We start from the raw sequence: 22,535 nt of genomic DNA on the forward strand, positions 1-22,535 counted from the left end.
AAGGATTCTGTGTTAATTTGCCAGAAAAAATGTTTTATCTTTTTTATGAACATAGTATGGCATATTAGTTGTCCATACAGAATTGTAAAGTTCATGGCTAAACAGACTTAACATTTATTTATCTGACTATCTATACTAGTGTCGTGGTTTGAAGGACACTGGCTCAAAAGCATTTCCACCATTGCCACAATAAGAATCTAAATTACTATTTTTTCTGTTGTGTTTATTAAATCTATATGATATGTACTTGTCTGAGACAGACCAGTTTGTCCTTAAGTTGGTAGCTATGTCAGGAGCTTAAAAACAAAATTAGTGGCTCCAATCCTGTAGTGACTTGAGCCAAGTATTTATCTTATCAGATGGAACTGTATTTTCAGTCACATAACTTCAAGCTTATAACCCAGTCCTCTTAGAAGTACTGCTGTTGAAGTAAGACTTTGTGCAAACATTCTTTTCATATATCCCACACACGACCAGAGGAAAAAGAAAGGGTTACAGAAAAAGGCAATGGGAAATCAAAGACAGAAGGGGTGGGCTGTTGGGGAAAATTCAGCTCTGGAGAGATCACTTGTACCACATAAGTGTGTAACTTGAACTGCTGCTGAGTCACAGCTCATTTATACTTCAAACCTAGGCACTTAGTAAGTGAGAAAATCTTACTTGGATTTTCTCTCTACTGAGGTACTGACATTGGAATAGCCATTTCCATGTAAAATCACAGATTATCTTCCCTTGAGGTCAATGCCATACCTGAAGCCTGTTCTGGTTTCTAAAGGATTGGGAAACTGAACTAGTCTATGGCCTTCAGTAAATGAAGATGTCCTAATAGGCCCTGAAATGTAGTGGTTTTCTTAAATGTTCTTAAGATTTTTAAATTATTTTTAAAATGAAATTTTATTTTGTGGGGAGGAGAACTATACAAAGCTGAAACAGAAGCATCAAAACAATATATTTCGTCAGCTACATGCTTTTTTCTTTTTCCTTTGGAATTTGTACAGGAAGAGTAATATCTTCATATTTTAATCAGGAAGCAAAATTCTAGCCCACATGAACTTTGTTTTTTCTCAGGCCTTCAACTTCATTTTAAAAGCAGATTGCTTTGTGATGTATTTGTTTTAAAATGCTATTGTCACTTGTCATGTAACTTCTTCTCTTTTCATAATATAGAATTTTCATCTTCAGGAACAGGGGCTTCATCATATGAAGGTTTATATCTTTGTCTGCTACTGATTTTGCTTTCCGTTGCCCAAACTGAGAAGTATTGCCTGTGAAAACCCATCATCTTAAAAAATATTTTTTAATATTACTTGTCTAAAAGACTTCACCATTATGATTAAAGAGTATCAAACATAACTAACTGTATAAAACAGTTTTGGCACTGGAACTGGTTTGAAAATGTTTCTGTTTGGCTGGTGCTTCAAGCTGTGTTTTAGAGTTCAGCATGCAGTTGCTTCAATTATGAAGTGCTTAGTCTAACAATGGCTTGCAATTTTTAACTTAACTATGAGATTGCAACTATATTTGCAGCTGCAGAGCCCTGCAGAAGTAAATAACTGCCTAAGATAATTAGTGGCTGTTTTGCTTATGCTTAGCTAGCTATATAAATAAAGTTTGAAAAATGAAATCTGATTCTGTTAAAACCTGGAGAGACTGCTTTTTACGTAACTGTCTAGGTTGACATCCAGTTTTGAAAGACTTTGTAGTAAATATTTATATAGTGAGGAATAAATACAATTTGAGTGCAGCTGAAAGGTAACAAACGTTAATCTACACAAATACTTCATTTACTATCTATCTTTCTTAATAAAGTAATACTAATTTAAAGGCTGAAATAATTTTTCGGAATTGCTTTCTGTAATACGTGATCATCAGCCTTCTAAATGTAAACAACTGAATTTTAAATGTAAACAAATACAAAATATATTCTTTTTATTCCAGGTTTGGAGGGAGGGGGTATGTTTGGTTTTTTGTTTTGTTTTGTTTTTAAATTTATATTCTGTTTAATTCATTAGCATCAGTAAGTAGTGAATGTATTAATTCAACACAGATCTGTACCTTAAATCTAGTCATATTGTGATCTGATGTGAGCAGTTCAGTGTTACAATTTTTTAAAAATTGGACAATATTCCAACAGGAATCTGAATTCTTTTTCATTCAAATTTTGATCTGTTTCTGATTCAGATTTAAGGATGTGAAAGTATCCAAATGCAAAACAGAGAACTGCAAATCTTTATTTTATATTTTGCAGATTTTATGTGACTTTGTGTTGACAGGAAATTCCATCAAGACATCACAGTCATTTTTATTATCCATTTGTGTCACTCAGTAGTCACAGTGGCAAAGTCATACAAGGCGTAACCCTTTATTTTCATTTTCTTATCTCAGCCATCCGTTCGGGTGATAAATGCATCCTTCTTTGTGCTGCAGATCACTCTAAGTGATACTTGTTGTGAGGTTTAGAACATGATTCTCATCTTTTTTTATACCAGGAGCATTTGTTCAATGACAAAAGCTAGGATACAAGGAAAAGAATACAGAATCGTTCCTGCTTGCTCAAAACTATGCAGTGTTTTTCTGTATGTGTGTTGCTTACCTTGTTCTAATTCTTTTTGTGCTACTTAGCAAATTTATCAATCAATAGTCTTGGCATGTGTTTGTTACTGAAAGAACAATTAACTCCCTTAAGTATAGATTTTAATTGGCTCTAAAAAGAGCTTTTTAGAATCTTATTCATCTAATAAATTTGCAAGACATGAATGCAAACCCAAAAGATAAAAGTAGTATTATGACTAAGGCTTCCCTATATATATTTTTCTGCTAAAAACCAGAACACTCTTCAAAAATACAAAGTTATGACAGTAAGCGTTAGTAAGCGTTAGCAATGGAAATACCTTTTCAAGTTCTCAGATATCTTAAATATCTGAAAATAAAGAATAGCTTTGGTGTGCAGTTCCCTAGCTTACTATTAAAACTGACAAAAATATCTAATTCCTTATTTTTTTTTTTTTAAGCAAAATTAAGACATGGGGAAATTTTAATTTGTTAGTCATGGAATAAGAATTGTATACAAATTACAGTTTATTGTCATCAGAATTAACTGAGAATTAACTGAGTTTGCAGACTTTGTCTTGTATGAATTTTAGCTTACTGAAAAGGGAGTTTGTGAGAAACAATGTACTGTAGCAGTTATGATTAGAGTTTGCAGTAGTCTGTGTTTTACCCTGAAGTATAACCACAGAAAAATAATACTAAAAACACTGGGATTAACTATGCTAAACAGTAGGGTTTTATCCCCGCTACGGTGTGCATCTTTTTTGTAGCTGTTTAGCTAGAACAATGGCCTATGCATTTAAATGATTGCAAATGTTGTTTTAATCACTTTCATTTATTTCTAGAAAATATGTTTTCTGTTAACATAAGAGTGTATTATTCTTTCACATAAATGAAAACCTGGTATTTGGAGTGAGGCAGAAGTTCTGTTTATTCTGTGGGTTTTTTACTGCATGAAGTAGTATCTAGGAAGTATTGTACAATGAAGGAGGAGGTGAGGAACAAGTACAGTCACTGGTATAAGTACTTCAAATTCATATAGTATACCTAGAGAATAAAATGTTCTTACTTTACTAATAACTAATACCTAACATTTGTTCAACTGGGTTTAATAATATTGTTAATTGTTTTTCTGGCTCTGAATGATAATTAACAAAGATATAATGGTAATGTTTTCTGTTAGTAAACACTGGAGAAACTGAAGTTGGCTTTTTACCAACATTTGGGCCTTGTTACCTAAACTTCTATGGAAGTCCAAGAGAATACACTGGATTCCCAGACCCATATGACGAATTAAACTTTGGAAAGGTCAGTTTCTTTATTCATTGTTTTTAATAAAAGGATTAACCCCAATTGTTTTTAATCAATGAATTAATTCATTTTAATGGGGTTTTTTTGTTTCACGTTACACTCCCTTTGGTGTTTCTTTTTGAATAATATTTTATATTTATGATTAATAAGAAAGTACGATAGTATTTTCCATTCTTATTTATTTTCGTTTTAAAGGTGTTTTTGAAGGAGCAGAAGTGTTCTTGATGATTTTCACTATCTGCATCTCTGCATGCATTTATACTTATTTCCTTGTTTTCGTAAATATATATTTTTCACTTCTAGCATTAATTAAAGCCAACTGCTTTATTTCATTTGTTCAAATATTACCTCCATGCCTCTGCAGAAGTTTTGAGAACACTTTATTGAAGCCAGAATCATGTACAGCTAAAGAAAGAGTATGCTACTTTAGAAGAAATATATAAAATTGGATTCAATGTGTGATTATGTTACAGGGAGAAGGAGTTGCTTATAGAGGGAGAATTCTGGTTGAACTATCTACAATACTTGAAAGCAAACCTGTTAATAAAAAGTTAGAGATGATTCCTAATGATGACTTACTGGTTGTTGAGGTAAATCTTGTTTTATTGTCAGTGTTGGTAATGGAGACGTGCCTTGGCTGGTTATTTCTGGAGAATGATCTAGCTTACTAAAATTGAAACAATTGAGTTGAATCTCAGAAATAAGAGAGGTGGTTATTGATGGTGTGGCTACAAAAATGTCATACCCTCATAACATGAAATGTTAATTTGAAACATTTTTATAATCTCAAATACAGTAATTTTTTATGCACACATTATATCTTTTTGGTTGCTTCTCAGAAACTAGTAAAAATATTAAAATTATTATTTCCATTAAGAAATTGTTACTGTTTTCTGTAATTGTGGATCCTGTTTTACAAATATTGAAATACAACTAGAAGGGTTCTTCTTGTAGAAATACCAGCGCAGACGGAAGTTCTGCTTGGCTGCTGTGTTTCATTCTGCTACCATGCTGCAAGACACTGGGGAGCCTATCCAGTTTGAAGTTAGCATTGGTAACTATGGCAACAAGTTTGATACCACCTGTAAACCTTTGGCATCAACAACTCAGTACAGTCGTGCTGTTTTTGATGGTAAGGATGCTGCTGGTATGGCAATAAAATAATGTAAAATTCTCTTTTCGAGATGCTATTTTATAGCTTTGGAAGGACAGCCCTAACTGCACTAAAAACTTATTAAAAACGTGACAGAAAAGAACATGTGGCTCTTCACAGCTTTTGACATGAAGTTACGTTTATGGAATACATCCTGCAAAGCCTACTGAGGTTATTAAAGAAATTTTCACAGAATTCAGTGAAATCTTTTGACCGTGTACTAGATGTGCACAGGAAAATTGGCAAGAAAAAAAATCACATTATTTTACAGGTATCTAAAAACTAGGGATTAAATAGGGAAAATACCCTTTGAACATTCTGATTTAGAATAAAATAAAAACTTGTTCTTAAACCAGGTGTCTGGCAGCTTAGAAGAAAACCACCTAGCTATATCACAGGAAAATATATTTTGGCTATAACCTTTTTTATTAACTGTAAACATTAGGAGTTCTTTTTTTCTGTGTATTAAATGAAGTCATCAGGTTTACTCTGGAAAATAATTATTTGAATATTTTATTTCAGAGATACACTTATATTAATCTGCTATCTACATCAGTAAGTTATGGGAAAGAATAATGAACATGTTAACAGATAATTTATTGAAGAAAATCCATTGGATTTTGAAACAATTTGAATTAAAAGTTCACCATCCCAGAGATGCTACAGTGGCTGAAAAATACAAATTCTTTGATAAGTTTGGACTAGCTTGTACGTTCTTAATGAATTGTAGTACATAAATGAAATAAATATAGCAATTTGTGCAGTGTACAGTATGTATTCCTGCCATGAATTCTAATTGTAACATACAAATGTTTCACACTAGGTAATTATTACTACTACTTGCCGTGGGCAAACACAAAGCCAGTTGTAACGCTGACTTCCTTTTGGGAGGACATAAGTCATAGATTAGACCCTCTGAATGTAATCCTAAACATGGCTGAAAGACTGGTAAGACACTTAAGATCTTTCTTTTGCTGATGTGCTTTTCATTTTTACTTTTTTCCATTTAGAGGTGTAATCAAAAAGTGACATTTTGAGCAAATTATGGAACAGTTTTCTGACACTTTTGCCTCCTTTTCTCCTATTCAAAATTAAACACAGCTCAGTGTAACAAACAGCACTGCTAATCATAGGTCACCCCTGCTTGAAACTGCAGGGAATTCCCACAGGAAGAGAGAGTTCTTGGTGTTGGTTAGGGGCATGTTAAGTCTGTAGAACTGTTATTTGCTTCGGAAGTTAGGTGCAATATGTTTGTTAAATACAGTGAGAAAGAACATAGGAATAGTCCTGTTAAATATGAATCAAGTTTGAACATCTGAGTCTCTTTTGATTTGGGCTTTATACATACAAATAAATAAGATTAATAAATAAGATTTTCTTTTAAATTCCTCAGCAATCCAACTTAGCCACCTTAAAATCAGGAATGCAGGCTAAAATTTCTGAAAACCAATTAGCTGAGATGTGGTTGAAGCTGATTGATGAACTTACAGACGATATAAGGTAAAAGTACCTTTTTTATCTCTTACGTTATCATTCTAGGCCTGATCAGAATCTTTGCTATTGCCTTTGCTAAGTCAGAAAACAAATTCTAAGGACTATAAAACTGATTACCCCTATGAACTGACCTGAGAACTGGAATTCCAAAAGTCTCTGAAAGTAGTAAAATAACATGGATATTGCCATCCATCTAGTTTTGTAATTCTCCTTTATCTTTGTCACTGACAGTAATAAAACAGCATCTCTTGAAAAAATCTAAGGCAGGATTGTTCTGAAAATGTGAAATTGTGGGTCTCTGCTGCCTTTCTACCATCTTGCCTTCTTTAGAATTTCTCATGTACCTTTTGTTCACCCATGTTTCAATGTTATTTCTGAAACTGAAGAGGGAAGAAATTTTGTGATTTACTGGTAAACCCAGAATAAAAAATTTAAAAGCTATTTAGAGCTTAAGCGCCATAAAGATGGTATTTTTGAATAAGCCTTTAGTCAGCATGTCTGTATGTATTGGGAGTGTTCAGAGAAGGCAACAGGAGTCAGCACTTAGGGTTTTGAAGGAGAATAAATTCTAAGTAGAGAGGAAGGAATTGTATGAGAAAGAGACATTAATAGAAGGAGACATTGAGGTGGGGAGAGACGCTTGAAAAACATTAAACAAGTGGGTGATGAAACAGCACAGGAAAAGGAAAGGGAAAATGAGAGAATGGTTATTATCTATTAGAGGAAATAACAGAGAACATGAAATGAGAGAACAAATTCATCAAGCTGTAGAGCCAATATAAAAGTGAACAGACGAAAAAGCGAACAGTGGAGATCAGTATATACTAGCAAAGAATTATATGTTAGAAAGCTTATGTCAAAATATAAACTAGTAACTTCATAGAATACCTGCTGTGATCTGGAAGAAGGCTGAGAGAAAGACCTGACATACTTTAGGAAAGCAAAATGTGAAGGGCAAACTATTGTCAGATGGAGCCATCCAGTGAGTGAAGGAACTTCAGGTTTTATGTCAGTTATGTCAGCCCATCTTCCTGATACACATCTGCACTGTTATTAGTTCAGTCCATTATTTTATGAAATATCTTATTGCTCAACAGTTATGGAGCAATAGCACCTAGATATATCAAACAAATGGGCTTCCTGTTGTTCATAGGATACAATGCTCTTTATGGTTTTTTTCAGCAAACTCATGAAACCTGTGTCAAAGACATAATTCCCTGTGTTGAATTCACAGCACAATTTTCCTTGCTGTGCTACAGTTTAAAAGAGTTAGGAGTTTGAGAGAGTTTTCAGTGCAGTATTTAAACCTAAAATGAGATGACTTTCTGGAAGTTCTGATCTGGTACATTTGATTCATGTGTAAGTACTTGCACCCAGGGCAGGCAGCACTTGCATTCGGATTAGTAGAACTAACTATAGTGGAAGGCACAATAGTCAGCATCAAGGTTTTGCAGAATCAAAGCCCTTAGAAGTGCATGGCTTGTCATTAAAAATAGGTCGGAGAAGAGTCAGTTTTTTCAAACTTGGCAGTATCTTTGGAAATTTTTTTTTTTTTAAAGTATCATATTAAAGAGTTCTTAATGAACTCTCTTAAAGGGATATAGTCACTGGTCTTTGAAAAGCTGTCTTTTCCTCAAGCCTCCACCAACTCAAAAAAGCTCATTTTTCCTGGGCTCTACTGTGAATCCATAGGATTTCTTGGTTCCATTGAATTGTTACTCTGCCCTCTAGTGACTCAGAAGTTCTGTGTCATGGATTTCTTTAGAGTTCGATGTTTTTGTGCCAGAGGGTTAGATAACTCTAGTCATAGACACAAGCTGTATTTGTATATTGAGTTTCTGAAAATTTACAGTTTCCAGTGAAGGAAAGGAACCTAATCTGGGTCTGAAGGCACTGATTTCATCTTTGAGATGTACATTCTGAGACAATAATTTTCTAATTTGAATATATAGGGAAATAGATTTTGCTTGGTTTGGTTAGCAGCAATTACATTAGAGCATACACCTCCAGCTATTCTACGTTGGTGCTTGTTATGTAAGCATAGCATTTCCCTTACTTACTGTAAGCACTTTGTCAGGTGGGAGTCTGCAGAAATAGATGCCATAGCACTATTCCGGTGGTTTTCAATCACAGGAAATAATAGCACTCAATCTGTTGCCACTGTATGCATGTCCGCATTTAGTGTGTGGTTAAATAAAGTCCACTTAGATTATTAACCATAATAAATATTCTCTTTTCAGTAAACCATTTCCCCTCATAGAAGGCAAATCTAATGTTACAGTCCTTGACACTCAGATAGAAAAACTGCGCCTCAAGTCTCTCAAACAGATTGGAGAAGCAGCAGCAAGGATGAGAAATGAAGCTACTGATGTGAAAGCCACTCTGACAGAAATTGAGGATTGGTTGGATAAATTACTGCAACTGAGTGAAGAGGTTAGTACTACACAATATCAGTGATTCGGTTAGTTTAGAAATAGCTGTCTAACACAAACTGGTGTAATGTTTACTGCTGATCAAGCAATGTCCACTCTCCTTAGAATAGTAATTTTAGATGCTGTGAAGGTAAATGTGTTCCCCTCTCTAATTAGGATTTACTTAAAGATAATGTTCTAGTGTGTTAGCTTCACTGTCTTCACTGAGAACATGTGTTGGGGAATAACCACGCTGTGATTTGTACAATAGACTCTATTCTGTTTAAAGTGACAGTATTTTGTCCTTTCCTTTCTTCCAGAATTGCAGGTCACATTGCTGGTTCAGGGACTGCAGGATATATGTTGTGCTTCCGCAGCTTGTTAGCCATAGTAATCAACTTCTAACAGAGTTAAATCTGTTTGTTTCTGTGTTTTTTAAATTTTCAGCAACATCTTAAGTTTTCATCTCGGTTTTCTCATAATTGGTTATCACAACATTGTAGAAATGTTTTATTTTTTCTTTGTCACTTCTGCTTTGAAAAGTTACTGATATAAAAAAAGGAAGTTTATTTTGCAGACTTGCAGCTAGCATACAAAGGTGTGCACAAAGCTGCAAAAAGATAGTAAGGCTGTTTCTGTCTTCTGCTACAAGTCTTATGATGATCTTACCCTTAACATGGAGGCATTACAAGCACTTAAATATGTAGCAGGTCAATCCAAAGTATTAGCATTTGGGATCAGTCACTATAGTCGCCATAAAGGAATTGAGATACAAAACGTCTCTAAAAATAGATACAAAACGTCTCTAAAAATCTGCAAAAGATACAGGAATTGTTTTTTTTTTAATAAAACTTACTTGCTTTCCAACAATCTCAATGGTATTTTTAATGATTGTTTCAGAATTATAGATTGCGTTTATTTGCAAAGTAAAACAATTTTCTGTATTTATCATAAATTCATGTTAATTATTGATTCTAAGTGATAAATCCTTTGACATAAATCCTAATTTATGCTTCTATTGTCTAAGCATTAGATTAGTTTAACATTCTATTAATCACCATTCTTAACTTTCTTTTCCCAACAAATAATCCACAGCCACAAAACAGTATGCCTGATGTAATCATATGGATGATCCGAGGGGAGAAAAGACTGGCTTATGCTCGTGTTCCTGCACACCAAGTGCTGTATTCCACAACGAGCCCCGAATCATCTGGTAAATATTGTGGAAAGACCCAAACAATCTTCTTAAAGGTACTTCTTTTTTTTCCCCTTAAAAAATAATCAACTTTAATTCCCTGAACTGTGATGCCTTCTGACATGAGCATGAAACGTGCAAACAAACTATGAACAATGAGGTGTCAAAACTCAGGACAGATTAAAAGCCAACTGCATATAGCTTCTTCAAAATATCACAGAAATTGTAATGTAAAGTTCATCATAAGCCAGTTAGAACCAGCATCAGCCCCTAACTCTGAGTCTTTTCTGAAAGAGGTCAAAATTGTCATAGGACTTCTAAAGTGTTTTGGGTTTGGATGTGAATGGAGACTTTCAAAGGGAATAATGAGTGTAAGTCAGAGAAGTTCCAAAAACCTATTCAAAGTTTTGGATGGTTTTCTGCAAGTAGAACAGAGTGTGTCTACACCCAGAAGTTCCCTAGTATGTCTCTCTGCACTGAGTCTTACTCTTGAATAGGAATGCCTTTCTCCATTTAAGTTTATATTGTCTTTAACTGGAATAAACTTAAGCAGAAAAAAGGCAATCTGACTGTGGAACAGTAGCATTTACAGAGTTTGTCAATGTACTAGTAGTTATATTGATTAATGCTTCAATGCAGACAAACCTGTATCTTCATGTTTTTATGCAAGCACCCTTATCATGCATGTTATGATGCATTGCTTCTACATTTAGTGAACCATTCTGACTAACCTCTGCATTTCCAGAGTCTCCTGATGAGAAACACTAACATCAACATTGAAGTTTTAAGTTATTGTCATAATTAAAAACTCATTGCTGGATGAAACTTGGGAGAGAATATACAGGAACAGGGATGATACTACTCTTACTGTGTTTCGTTTTTACATGCCCTAGGCAGGTACCATTTAAAGAATGTTTCCTTCCTGAACTATTTATTACTGGCTTCTGAGGAAATGCAGAACACGAAGAGATAGATAAATCATGTATTATTACTCATATCTCTATGTTATTTTTTATATTTTACTGAAAGCTACAATACCTGCATAACATAACAAATAATAACTTCTTTTTGTTCATGTGCCAGTACCCACAGGACAAGACGAAAGATGTCAAAGTGCCTGTGGAGTTGCGAATTAACATCTGGCTTGGGCTCAGTGCAGTTGAAAAGAAGTTTAATAGCTTTGCAGAGGGAACGTTCAGTGTTTTTGCAGAAATGGTATGTCCATCATTGCTTTCTTACTTTAAACTTGGACGTTGAGTGTTAGGAATTCAATGAAATTGGAGCTCTTTTGAAATTTTTTTTGCATGCCAGGCAGAAAGGGAGAGTAGTATTTATTATACTGAAACAAGTAGACCCCATTCAAGGCAATTAATGATCAAGTCCATTGTGCCTACCAGAGGAACTTCAGCACACCAGATTCTGAACTAGTTAATCAGGTAAAAATCTGGTTAACTCCAGTGATTTCAAAGACATTTATTTTAGATTTTTATCAGTGTAATTAAGATTGGGATCTAGACCATTATGTTTTGGCATGTGAATAACCCTTTTATTTTAATTGCTTCTTCATTTCTACAAATGATACTTGGATACAAGTGGTTTTGCTTAATAATGGTTCTTTTGTGGCAGTAGAAAATTTACTGTTACAGGAAAAACTGGTCAAAACCAGTAGATTTTGCTGACAAAAGGCTATAATATGATAACATTTCAATGGTAAGTGTTAATGAATTTGAAATAAAAATGTTTGAAATAGTCCCACAGCATATAATAGAGATTTTGAATGATAATGGTAAGTGCAAGTTTCTTTTACATGCCCCGTCACCTAATGGTGCATATAATCCAATATCAGTATAATAGCTAATGAAATGACATTTTTACAGAGGCTTGTGTCACCATTGCACCTATGCCTAAATATTTAGTAGTGCTGTAGTAAGTCACTTAAAATAGTCAATGGATGTTCAAAGCCATTACTTAAGTATAGAGTTTAAGACGCTATTGAATATCTCATTTTTTGCTCTTCATACAGCAATGCAACAATTTTACAGGAATAAGAGCAGAAAACTCAAGACCATCATAAACTATGAATAATTCCATTAGCATAAAGGGAAATATACTATATAAACTGGGCTGATATCAGAATCATGCCCCTGGTAGCTTCCATGATAAGACTATAATTCAGTTTTACATGTTATGAGATTATAAATAGGAGGAGATTTGAGATGGAAAAGAATGAGAGGATCATGCATTTAGGGAACAGAAGAAACTTGTTTGAATAATGTAACGGAAGTTTATTTAACAAAGCTTTAATTTGGAGGAAGTTTGACTGTAGTTGTAGAGAGGAGAGGCATTTGAGAAGATACTTTAGTTTAGCAGTGGAATCATTGTTTACCAGGCAGCATAGAAGAAAATGAAAGCAAGAAATGAATGATGACATTGCAGAGTAATGTGGGAAGGGAGTACTTAATTGCAGAGAAAGGAAAGGTATAGTAGAATGTTTCAGTTGTAACAGTTACATAAATATCTCCCCCCCCCCGCCCCCCAAAAAAAGCTTTTTATTATTCCTAAAGTACCTATTTTTTTCTTTCTTCTCAAACAGTATGAAAATCAGGCTCTTCTTTTTGGAAAGTGGGGTACCTCAGGACTTGTTGGTCGCCACAAATTTTCTGATGTCACAGGAAAAATCAAACTGAAAAGAGAGTACTTTCTACCCCCGAAGGGCTGGGAGTGGGAAGGAGAATGGATGATTGATCCTGAAAGAAGGTCAGATTTTTTTAATTTTATGCAGGCAGGAATAAAGGAGTTTAATTTCAGACTGTAGAGTAAAAACTCCTCTCTGTTTTCTTGGCTGAGAAAGAGATTTTTAAGCTGAACTTTCTAGGACAGCAAAAGCCAGCCAATAGTCAAAGTTAGTTAATAACATTAAAATTAACATTACCTTTATTAAAAAGTAGAATAAAACATACCACAGAAAGAATGCATCCATTTCCTAGGAACCAGCTTACAGTTTAGAAGTCCATGTGATGATGGGCATATTGCCTATATTATCTGTGTGTCAGTGCCTCATCTTTAAAAAGGGATAATAGTTTTCCTTTCCTAGAAAGCTACTGCGAGGATCACTTGTGTCTATGTGGTTCTCAGATCCTGCTGTGATGGTTTCAGACAAGACCCTTAGATAGCTAGATCTTCCATAGATAGAAACTTAACCCTGACTTCCAGTACAAATCTGCAGTTCATGTTGTATCAACACCATTACAGCATTTGCATGGTTGTTTGCATACAGTGGATGATTTTTTGTGTTTATTTCACTAAATGTTGAGAAGTTTCATTGCCCTCATTAAACAACTGTCACAGGTTCTCTCTCAAACTGACTCAAGGCAGGGGTTTTTTTCAGAGCCTAAGGTTGTGGTGCCATATGACAATTCCTCCCCCAGCGGACCGAATTCATGAGGTGTCAATCCTCCCCCAGCTCTAGCAGGTTCAGTCTTGCTCTGACAGAGGTTTTCAACTCCTGAGTTGTGCCAGTTCAGCTATTTGTGTTGCCACACTTTAAACCAGACTGGGTAAATTATTTGTTTCATAAACAAAAGCCAGCATGAGAAAGAGATTATTTTCTTTTTTCTTAAAAGAAAAGGTTCAGCCCATTTTAAATTCTTGTGTTCTGATGGTTAAAAAAAATACAGGACTGTTGCTATAGAAAAACTGTGCAGGACAAATATGTGCTATTATTTGATTCATTTTAAAATCATATCAGTTTATAGGTATGAACGGATGGATTTATTTTGATATTCAATGAAGAGTTTTTATTTCAATGAATAATCTGACATGAAGAAAAGCAGTAACAGACATGGAGATATTTTCTCAGATAATGGAAAAACCCCTACTGTTAAAATGCATAAGCACATTTATGCCTTGTATCTGCTTTTATTGGAAGAAATCTGCATGGCTTTATTTGACCAGCAGATGGCATTTTAGAACATACTTCAGTGCTTTTAGTGACTCACAGTTCACAAGTGGAAATCAAGGTTATTTTGTCTGATTTAATGTTCTCTTATTTCTTTTACTTGCAAGTTAGAAAAATATTAGCCAACTGATTACTTGCCTTGTCAACAGCATAAAAAGGAACAAAATTAAGTACATTGTCAAATTTTAGTGCGTAGCTAGATACATAAAACTTACAGGTGCATATAATTATCATGTGCAGTCTGGGTTTTCCTACACTTAAATATATGATGTTTTTTCTTTTTCCAAGAGGAAGTGTTGAAAGCAAATTCTGAATAACACAGCAGTTAAAATACTCCTGCTAATCACTCATGAGTAATGTTCCTCCTATTGCTTACTACTACTAGTTGCTTCAGTTTTAGGAAGACATTCTAAGGAAATAAGTAGCCCTCATGTAGATGAGGGCTACACTGTACTTCTGTTAATAAATAGAACTTCACAAAGATGGACAATCCAGAATTCCAGCACATGTGCACTTTCTGTACATTGTTTTTATATATTCTCTAGCTAACTAAAATACATTTGGTTTAGTATTATATTTGCTTCGGACTTGCAGTTTGTTGACTGAAGCTGATGCTGGTCATACTGAGTTTACTGATGAAGTATATGAAAATGAGAGTCGCTATCCTGGAGGGGAATGGAAAGCAGCTGAAGAGAGTTACACAGATGTGGTGAGACATATTTTTCACTGGATAAGTAAAGGTTTAAGAGAAGGAGTTCTAGGATTTGCTACACAGTGTATTATTTCATCTATTAATGCACAGAACTGTTATGTTTTCCCAACAAAAAAGAATGGAGAAAAAGCTCCACCGCCACGTGAGTTCACATGTCCTCTTGGATGGATGTGGGAAGATGATGCTTGGAAATCTGATTTAAATCGAGCAGTGGATGAGCACGGTAGGATTTACTGTTTATCTGCTGATTATTAGGACAATCTGTCATAGTCTATACTGAAGGAGGACGCATGTCAAGACTGTAGCAATGTCCTGAGCATGATAGTGGTTGCCCTGTGGAAAAATGTCAAGGAAATATTTGGATAACAGTTGCTTAAGGAATCAGATAAAATGACATGGAGAAAGTATTCATTGTCTGCATCTGTTTCTATTTCCATTTTAATCACTTTGTTCCATCAAACTCACTGTTCTCATTGAGCCTTTCTTGGATCAAAAGGGACCAGTATTTTAAACAGTATATGTAATAAATGCATTTATAAGTGCCTACTAGAGAGAGAATCACATAATCTAAGAAGCTGTACATTGGTCTTAACTGCAGCAGAAGATGACAATTTTGAGTGAAAAGCTTTGACAAATTAAAAAAAATGAAGGCTAATGCAAACAAAAGTCTACTAACATGAGAGGTTCCAGTTGGGAAAACTGTACGTATAAACAGTGTGCTTGGAAATAGAACCCATCCGTGTTTGAAATAAGTTTCCAAAACATTTTTCCCAAGTCCAGTGTTAATGCAGTCCAATGGTTAGGATCGGGCCTGTAAGATGTAGATTAGTAGCAGTAATTGGGAGTTTTTTAGAGAAGTCAGAAGCTTAAGCTGGGACTTGCAGTCTCTGTAATTGCACCAAGAAAATGTGGCAAAGCCAGGTTTGGATCTATCTGGTAATTTAACTGGGAGTCTTTAGCCAGGGGACAAGTCACCAAGCAATGCTAAGAGGTGAATCAGGAGGTCTGGGGACCAAAGGAAGTCAGGAACCTGTTTGTGTTGGTCACACACCACACAAGTGTGTGAAGGATTCCTATATTGTTGAGAGCAGAATAACTGCATTGAATTTGTGTGGGAAGGGAGCCATGCAAGACTGATCAGGATGAAATCTTAACAGTATGCAACTGATTATTAGGAATTGTGAAATGAGAGACTTCAAAGTCTTTCTGTGAAGAATCTGATGCTGTTAGACAGAGTTTTTCAGATTAGATGTACTACTAACCTGATCAGGTTAGAAAATCCTAAGCACATAGAGCCACCATTTTTCCTGTAGTTGCTTTGACTTTTATATGCTTGTTACTTACACTAAATTAAAATTGTTACCATCTTAGAAAGTTGTGATAAAAACAACCTCATAAGACCATAATTTGGATTCTACAGCAATAGGAAAAAGCAGTCAATCTCTCATAGCAAAGTATTTACAGGACATTGATTTGATGGTTCAAACATAAAATGAATAATAAAAGCAAAAGGGAAGGTCGTAGAAGATTCTGGGTGCCCAGAAAACTATAATAAATTTTAATTTGTTCTAAAACAGCTGAAAACTCTCAAATAGTTATTGCTTTTAAATATAAGTGAAATAGCTAGCTATTTGAGTAGAAAAAAAGATTTTGTTTATCTTAAAGAGTACTGATATCTGTCTTAACTGGAACTTCTGGTAGGAGTCTGCAGTAACGTTTTAATAAGAGATCAATCTAAATAAAAGTCTGAGTCCAAAATACCTGACAACTGAATTACAATATGTAGAGCCAAAATACAGTAACAGGTTTACCAGTTCTTAAAGTTTTATGATCAGAGTTCAAATAGTTGGTGTTCCTTTAAAAGCCAAGCTGCTGGAGTTGCAAGAGTACACAGGACATTCCACTCTTACTTAAAATTAAGGATCATCGTCATAAAATGTCATCAGTTGCCCCCTAGCTATTGGGCATTTAGGGTTTGCAGTATCAAATAGTCTTGTGTGACTAAAGCTTCATCCTCTGTAGGTATAATAACTCTATTTCCCATGCTTTTCTTCTTTGTGTCTCGCTTGTGTTTCTGGAAATATACCAACTAATCAATTCTGGTTTAGGATGGGAATATGGAATTACTATTCCTCCAGACACTAAACCAAAGTCATGGGTTGCTGCAGAGAAAATGTACCATACACATCGACGGCGAAGACTGGTGCGGAAACGTAAGAGGGATCCAGCTCAAGCAGTAACAGCAGGAAGGGTAAGCAGCAGAGAGATGCAGTCAGAGACTTGCATAAGGTAACAGTTTGAGTTTCTTTTTTAAAAAAAAAAATCCGCATGAGATTACTCATTTCCTGAATAAAGAAAAAATTTAATACTAAACAAAAAAATCTAGAACAACCTTGTATGTTTTCATTGTATTCCTTTTCTTTGTCTTTTTGTAAATTGATGTTTCCAGCTTTGGTTTATGAGGGGATTATTAGAGCAACTGCCCGTTTTTTTCATTACATTCATACAACGCTGTGGATAACAAGGATTTATGTCTTCCAGGGAATGTCACCGTATGAAGATCAAGAAGGATGGGAATACGCTTCCTTGATTGGCTGGAAATTTCACTGGAAACAATGCAGTTCTGATACTTTCCGTCGAAGACGATGGAGACGAAAAATGGCTCCGTCAGAGACACATGGTGCAGCAGCTGTCTTTAAACTTGAAGGTGCTTTGGTAAGGGACAGAGTGTCAAAAAAGTCTTTAAAAGTTCAATCTGTTAATGTACAGTAAATAAGCAATTAAGTATATCAGCTATAGTCCGTGAATTGTTAGATTGATATGTAACTGAGGAACTAATACAGTTTATATTTTTTAAATTGTTTAAAGTCTGAAAGGGACCATTAAAGTCAGAGTAGACACTCTTGCGTAAGATGCTTATTACTTTATTTTTCAAATTATATTTATTATTACATTACGTGAGATTTAGAGCAAAAGGCCAAATTACTAGATGAGCCTTCTGTAAGTAAAGTGAAAAGATAGCTCAAGCTTTTAATGCACATAATTTAGATGTATTAACATCAGCACAAGAAACAACAGGCACTGAAATAACTGCCTCTGATTAATATTTGCAGGTATAAACAACCAAACACAAGAAAGGATAGCAAAGTGTTGGAAAAGCCAGAATGTCATGTCACAAATAGATCATCAGAATGTAATTATTCCTCAAGTTTTCAGGTTAACAGAGCTTCATAGATACGCTCTATTTACCAAAATACAAATTGGAGCAAATAATGTAGAAGGCTACTTTTTCTAAAATAATGATTCTGAGTCTGATTGTATAGCATTAACAAAAGTTTGCACTTTTTTTTTGGTTTGTTTCTCTTTTTTTGCACCAAATGTCAACCTATGATTCATTGATAGCATTTTCTTTCTCCACTTAATTTGGTTCTACAGAGTTTAAAAATTCCTGTTTCGGTTTCTCTCCTGACTATACTTCATGGGCTGTTGCTAGGATAAAGCCTCAGAGCAGTTCTCTGCAACAGTGCAGTGCAGAAGACCTGCAACCTCTCCTTCAGTAAGAGCTAATAGGTAGCTAGCGTATCTCCAGAAATAAGACATTCTGGAAAGTAAGATGAAATGACTGGATCTGATTTCTGCACAGCTTCAATGGCAACAAGAAATTACTTGCAGACATGAGTAAACATGTTTTAAAGTACATTTACTCAGGAAAGTAAATTCCTCCTGGTCTTGGAGGAGAGACTGAAACCCGTATATTCCCACACACAGTCCACTTCTATCAGGTTCCTTCTATGTTTGTAAATACGTGGTAACTTTTTTCCTATATATAACTTTAGGGAGCAGACACTACTGTTGATGATGGAGAAGGGAAGAGTTCAGACAAAACCAAGGAGTCAGCTACAAAGGTGTTTGGTGCCAATACACCACTTGTTTCCTGCTACTTTGACAGTAGGTTCTTTAACAATTCCTTTCTTATAAATCATGTCTGTTTCTCCCTGGTCTTTAACAGAATTGTAATTCTTTGTGTTTTACATCTAGGTATATATACGTTCTGTTATAATTACTATCTGAACCTTGATTGGGCCTAAATAGTAGCCTAAATAGGGCTACTAAAAGAAAAATGACAATTAGTCATTTTGATATTTCAGTCCACTGTCATGCAGACATTTTTAAAACATGTATGAAACAGGAATTCTAAAGCTAACTATTGCAGCACCTGAATTTTAGGCTGCCTTAAATGATGCATTTTTAGCATTAGGGTCCCTCCATAATAATGCAGGGAGCTAAGCCAACAGAAAAGATGTATGTGCAGGTTTTTTTTTTTCTGTTTTAGCTCACTTAGCCAGTTAGCCAGCTCAGTGCAGGGTCAGATGCAGGGTCAAATGCCTGACCCAGAGGAAGCAGTAAGACCACGTAGTTGAGTTGGCAAAGTGAACAAAACTCTAACTTTGCCAACCTGGATTGGCTTTAAATGCCTTGGAATCACTGTAATGGGATTCACAAAAATATTGAGATGGGAGCCACCAGTGTTAGTAATAGGAATGGAATAGAGGCTAATCCCATCCACTCCCGAGACTCAAAATCCTTTTTGAGGATCTCTGACTGGAACACTTGTCTTTATTTGGACGCTACAGAACTTGATCTCCCTGCTGGGAATGGGTGCCTAAATCTTAAATCTTGCCTTTCAGAAGCTGAAGAAGATTATTGCAGTTTCTTTTAAATAATGACCACAATAGGAGGAAAATGGCACCTTTTCCTGCCAGAGTTCAAAGGTTTCTGCTCATTGAGGCTATGAGTGCTCAAATTTTTCCAAGGGCTGAAAGGGTTAGAGCTGACATCTTTTAAAGAAAAGCTGTAGTAACTTAGCCACATGCTGTCCTGGGTTTGGGCCACTCTCACATCTTCCCTTTAAGCTATTCCATCTTGCTTGCAGTGATTTCCCGCCCCCCCCAATCTTTTAGCCAAAGAGACAGAGTTGCAAGTGGAATAATTTCCTACAGCTAATAGTTAAAAACGTGAAACTCCCAGGTCCCTGCAATTGCTGTAAAATTAAGCACAGGAAAGCCCAGTTCTTGATTGTCTTTGGAGGAGCTAGATTATCACACCGTTTCAAACAGGAATTTTTGAATAGAAGGATTTTTAGATGATCATAAGGTAAAAAAAAGCCCAAATAGCATTAGTGTTGTTTTTTCATTTCTGCTTTAAGTTGTGTTGGAACAAATGTTCTCAGGTACTAGCTCATTGGTATTAGTATACTTGTCACTAGAAAAGAAAAGCAGAAATGTTATTACAGTGCTTGTGCTTGAGTTAAAATGTGTAAAGCATTTTATAAACTCAAAATATCTTCATTACAGAAAAGAAGCCTGTATAATGCAGTTGACCTTTTTTTATTTATTTGATACAGGAGTATATACTTACCACCTTCGCTGTTACATCTACCAGGCAAGAAATCTCACGGCTTTAGACAAAGACAGTTTTTCAGGTATGGAAAAATCCTGCTAATGGTGCAGAAAACCCACTTTTGCAATGAACTAGTGACTTGATTTAGCTACAGAATATCTTAAATCCTTAAGGTCTGTGCATAGGTGCCAGCTACTGAAACTACGCCATAAAGGAAGTCTCAGCTTCACTATGATCCAGATTTGCTTAGTACTGCCCCAGAAGCTGCCAAATAAGAAGTGCTCTGAATGTGCAGCATGTGCTGCTGCCAACGAATTCCCAGTGAGGGAATGGGAATTCAAATAAGGTCTGAATTTCCCATGACCAATCCCTTCGCTATGCCTTACCTTCTCCTTCTAACCAAAGCCTACATGCAGTTCCTAAGCTGTCCTGCAGGAAGCTTGCACAAAAGCAAAGATGAAGAAAGCTGGATGGCTGTTAACGTCACCAACTGCCTCTCAGTGTTCAGTATTTTATATTAATTCATTACTGAGATGAACTTGTAGAAAACTACACTATGCCTTACTAATAAGCATGGGTTTTGTTTGTTGATACAAGTGTACCTGTTGCCCTTTTGTTTCCAACTCTTAGGTATTCCAACAGTGTTGTATCCATTTGGCATCTCTGTAGTCAGGCTAATTCAATACTCAGGTTATCGAGTATTTAATTTTTGCTAATTAGAATGAAAATTCCACTGGGAAGTCAGAGAGCAAACTGAAATTAGATTCTGTAAGAATGTGACTTTACACTTCCTATAAATAAGTTCAGCCAAAGATAAAGATGAAATGACCAGCTTAGAATTTTCTTTCCCCATCAACCTCCATTTGCATCCTTCTTTTTCTCCCTGTTTTAATGAATAATTGAGTAAGTGTAACGCATTTGTTAATTTGTTACAGAAGATAGAGCGCTATAGATATTTTAGCACTGTTTTCTGAAATGAGGGGGGTTTTGTACAGCTGCCTGTGTATATTTGGTCTTACTTCAATATGCAGCACTTAAAAGCAATACAAAGAAACAATAATAAAATGCCTGTAATTTGCATATGTAGAATTCAAGATAGGTACCTCAGATGCAGTCACACATAAACTATCACATCTACATTTTATTTTCCTCTAAAACTAGTTTGAAGAGGTAGATCAATTTTGTAAAACTCTGATCAGGTACCTAGCCAGAAGCTGTTGAAACTGACCTAAAGATAACCTTTAAAATAGCCTCTAGTCCTTAGTAATTGCAATTTGTACAGGAAATGTTAATAACCATCACCAGATACCTTCTACAGAGCTGTTGATGATTTAAACACCTGCCAAACACTAGGCCTAGACTACTTTAATCGTTCAGCTGTTTCACAAGAAGAGGTTGCTATAAATAAGCATGTTTGAAACCAAAGCTTGATCTGAGCGACATAGCCTGGGAGAACGTGTTGTTTGGCAACTAGTCAGAACTAGAATGATTTGTATTATTTATGAGGCTGTACAGTTGTATATCAATGGAGACAACAAAAAAAAAAGCTTCTACGGACAGTATTTAAGAGGAGAGTAGTATAGCCAGTGTTTCATTTTAGTTTTCAGGTTCTCTTTCTGATTTGCAAGATGTTTTATCATTTTCATTTATTGCTCTGTTAATCACGACTTGTATAAAGGAAGCTATTTAGTAATCAAATGGAATTTGCTCTATTAAATGTAAATTATGTGTATGTGTGGGCTTTTGTTTTATATAGAATGGCTTATAGAACTGGTAATGACAGAAGAAAAATTAACATACTATATTTGATAAAAATTGTGCTTGTTTGCCTTATGGCATGATGGGGTTTTGTTTGTCTGTAACTCTCTGCTTTTAATCTTTGTATGATATTTCAGATCCGTATGCTCATGTTTCTTTCCTCCATCAAAGCAAAACAACTGAGATCATTCATTCAACTCTAAATCCTACATGGGACCAAACTCTCATACTTAATGAAATTGAGATCTATGGGGACCCACAGACAGTAGCCCAAAACCCACCTAATGTTGTTATTGAACTTTTTGACAGTGACCAAGTGGTAGGTGAATGCTTTTTACCCTGATTGCTTTTTTATTTATTTATATTAATTGAGAATAACATTAATGGCTACAATTGCTATTTTCGGTTGCAGGGTAAAGATGAATTTCTTGGAAGAAGTGTTTGTTCCCCCATGGTCAGGTTAATCCCAGAAGAGGACATCACACCAAAACTGCTCTGGTATCCTGTAACAAATAATGGCAAAGCTAGTGGAGACATTCTTTTTGCTGCAGAACTTATTTTGAGGGACAAGGTATACATTTCTTTTTTTTTTT

The 22,535-nt window shown here is 35.2% G+C and overlaps 1 protein-coding gene across 1 annotated transcript in view; it reads left to right on the forward strand.

The window, feature by feature from the left end:
* The window catches only part of MYOF (myoferlin), a 72,570-nt gene that overhangs the window by 31,737 nt on the left and 18,298 nt on the right, over positions 1-22,535 (forward strand). The window contains exons 18-35 of the mRNA XM_009577933.1: positions 1,168-1,206; positions 3,734-3,858; positions 4,335-4,451; positions 4,816-4,993; positions 5,838-5,962; positions 6,408-6,514; positions 8,749-8,941; positions 10,015-10,170; positions 11,198-11,329; positions 12,708-12,871; positions 14,667-14,781; positions 14,902-15,007; positions 16,893-17,035; positions 17,326-17,499; positions 18,621-18,732; positions 20,189-20,266; positions 22,080-22,261; positions 22,355-22,513. Of these exons, the coding sequence (XP_009576228.1) occupies positions 1,168-1,206; positions 3,734-3,858; positions 4,335-4,451; positions 4,816-4,993; positions 5,838-5,962; positions 6,408-6,514; positions 8,749-8,941; positions 10,015-10,170; positions 11,198-11,329; positions 12,708-12,871; positions 14,667-14,781; positions 14,902-15,007; positions 16,893-17,035; positions 17,326-17,499; positions 18,621-18,732; positions 20,189-20,266; positions 22,080-22,261; positions 22,355-22,513 (2,405 nt within the window). The remainder of the gene's footprint in view (positions 1-1,167; positions 1,207-3,733; positions 3,859-4,334; positions 4,452-4,815; positions 4,994-5,837; positions 5,963-6,407; positions 6,515-8,748; positions 8,942-10,014; positions 10,171-11,197; positions 11,330-12,707; positions 12,872-14,666; positions 14,782-14,901; positions 15,008-16,892; positions 17,036-17,325; positions 17,500-18,620; positions 18,733-20,188; positions 20,267-22,079; positions 22,262-22,354; positions 22,514-22,535) is intronic.

Source organism: Fulmarus glacialis, unplaced genomic scaffold (assembly GCF_000690835.1).
Source record: "Fulmarus glacialis isolate BGI_N327 unplaced genomic scaffold, ASM69083v1 scaffold18435, whole genome shotgun sequence".
Classification (NCBI taxonomy): domain Eukaryota; kingdom Metazoa; phylum Chordata; class Aves; order Procellariiformes; family Procellariidae; genus Fulmarus; species Fulmarus glacialis.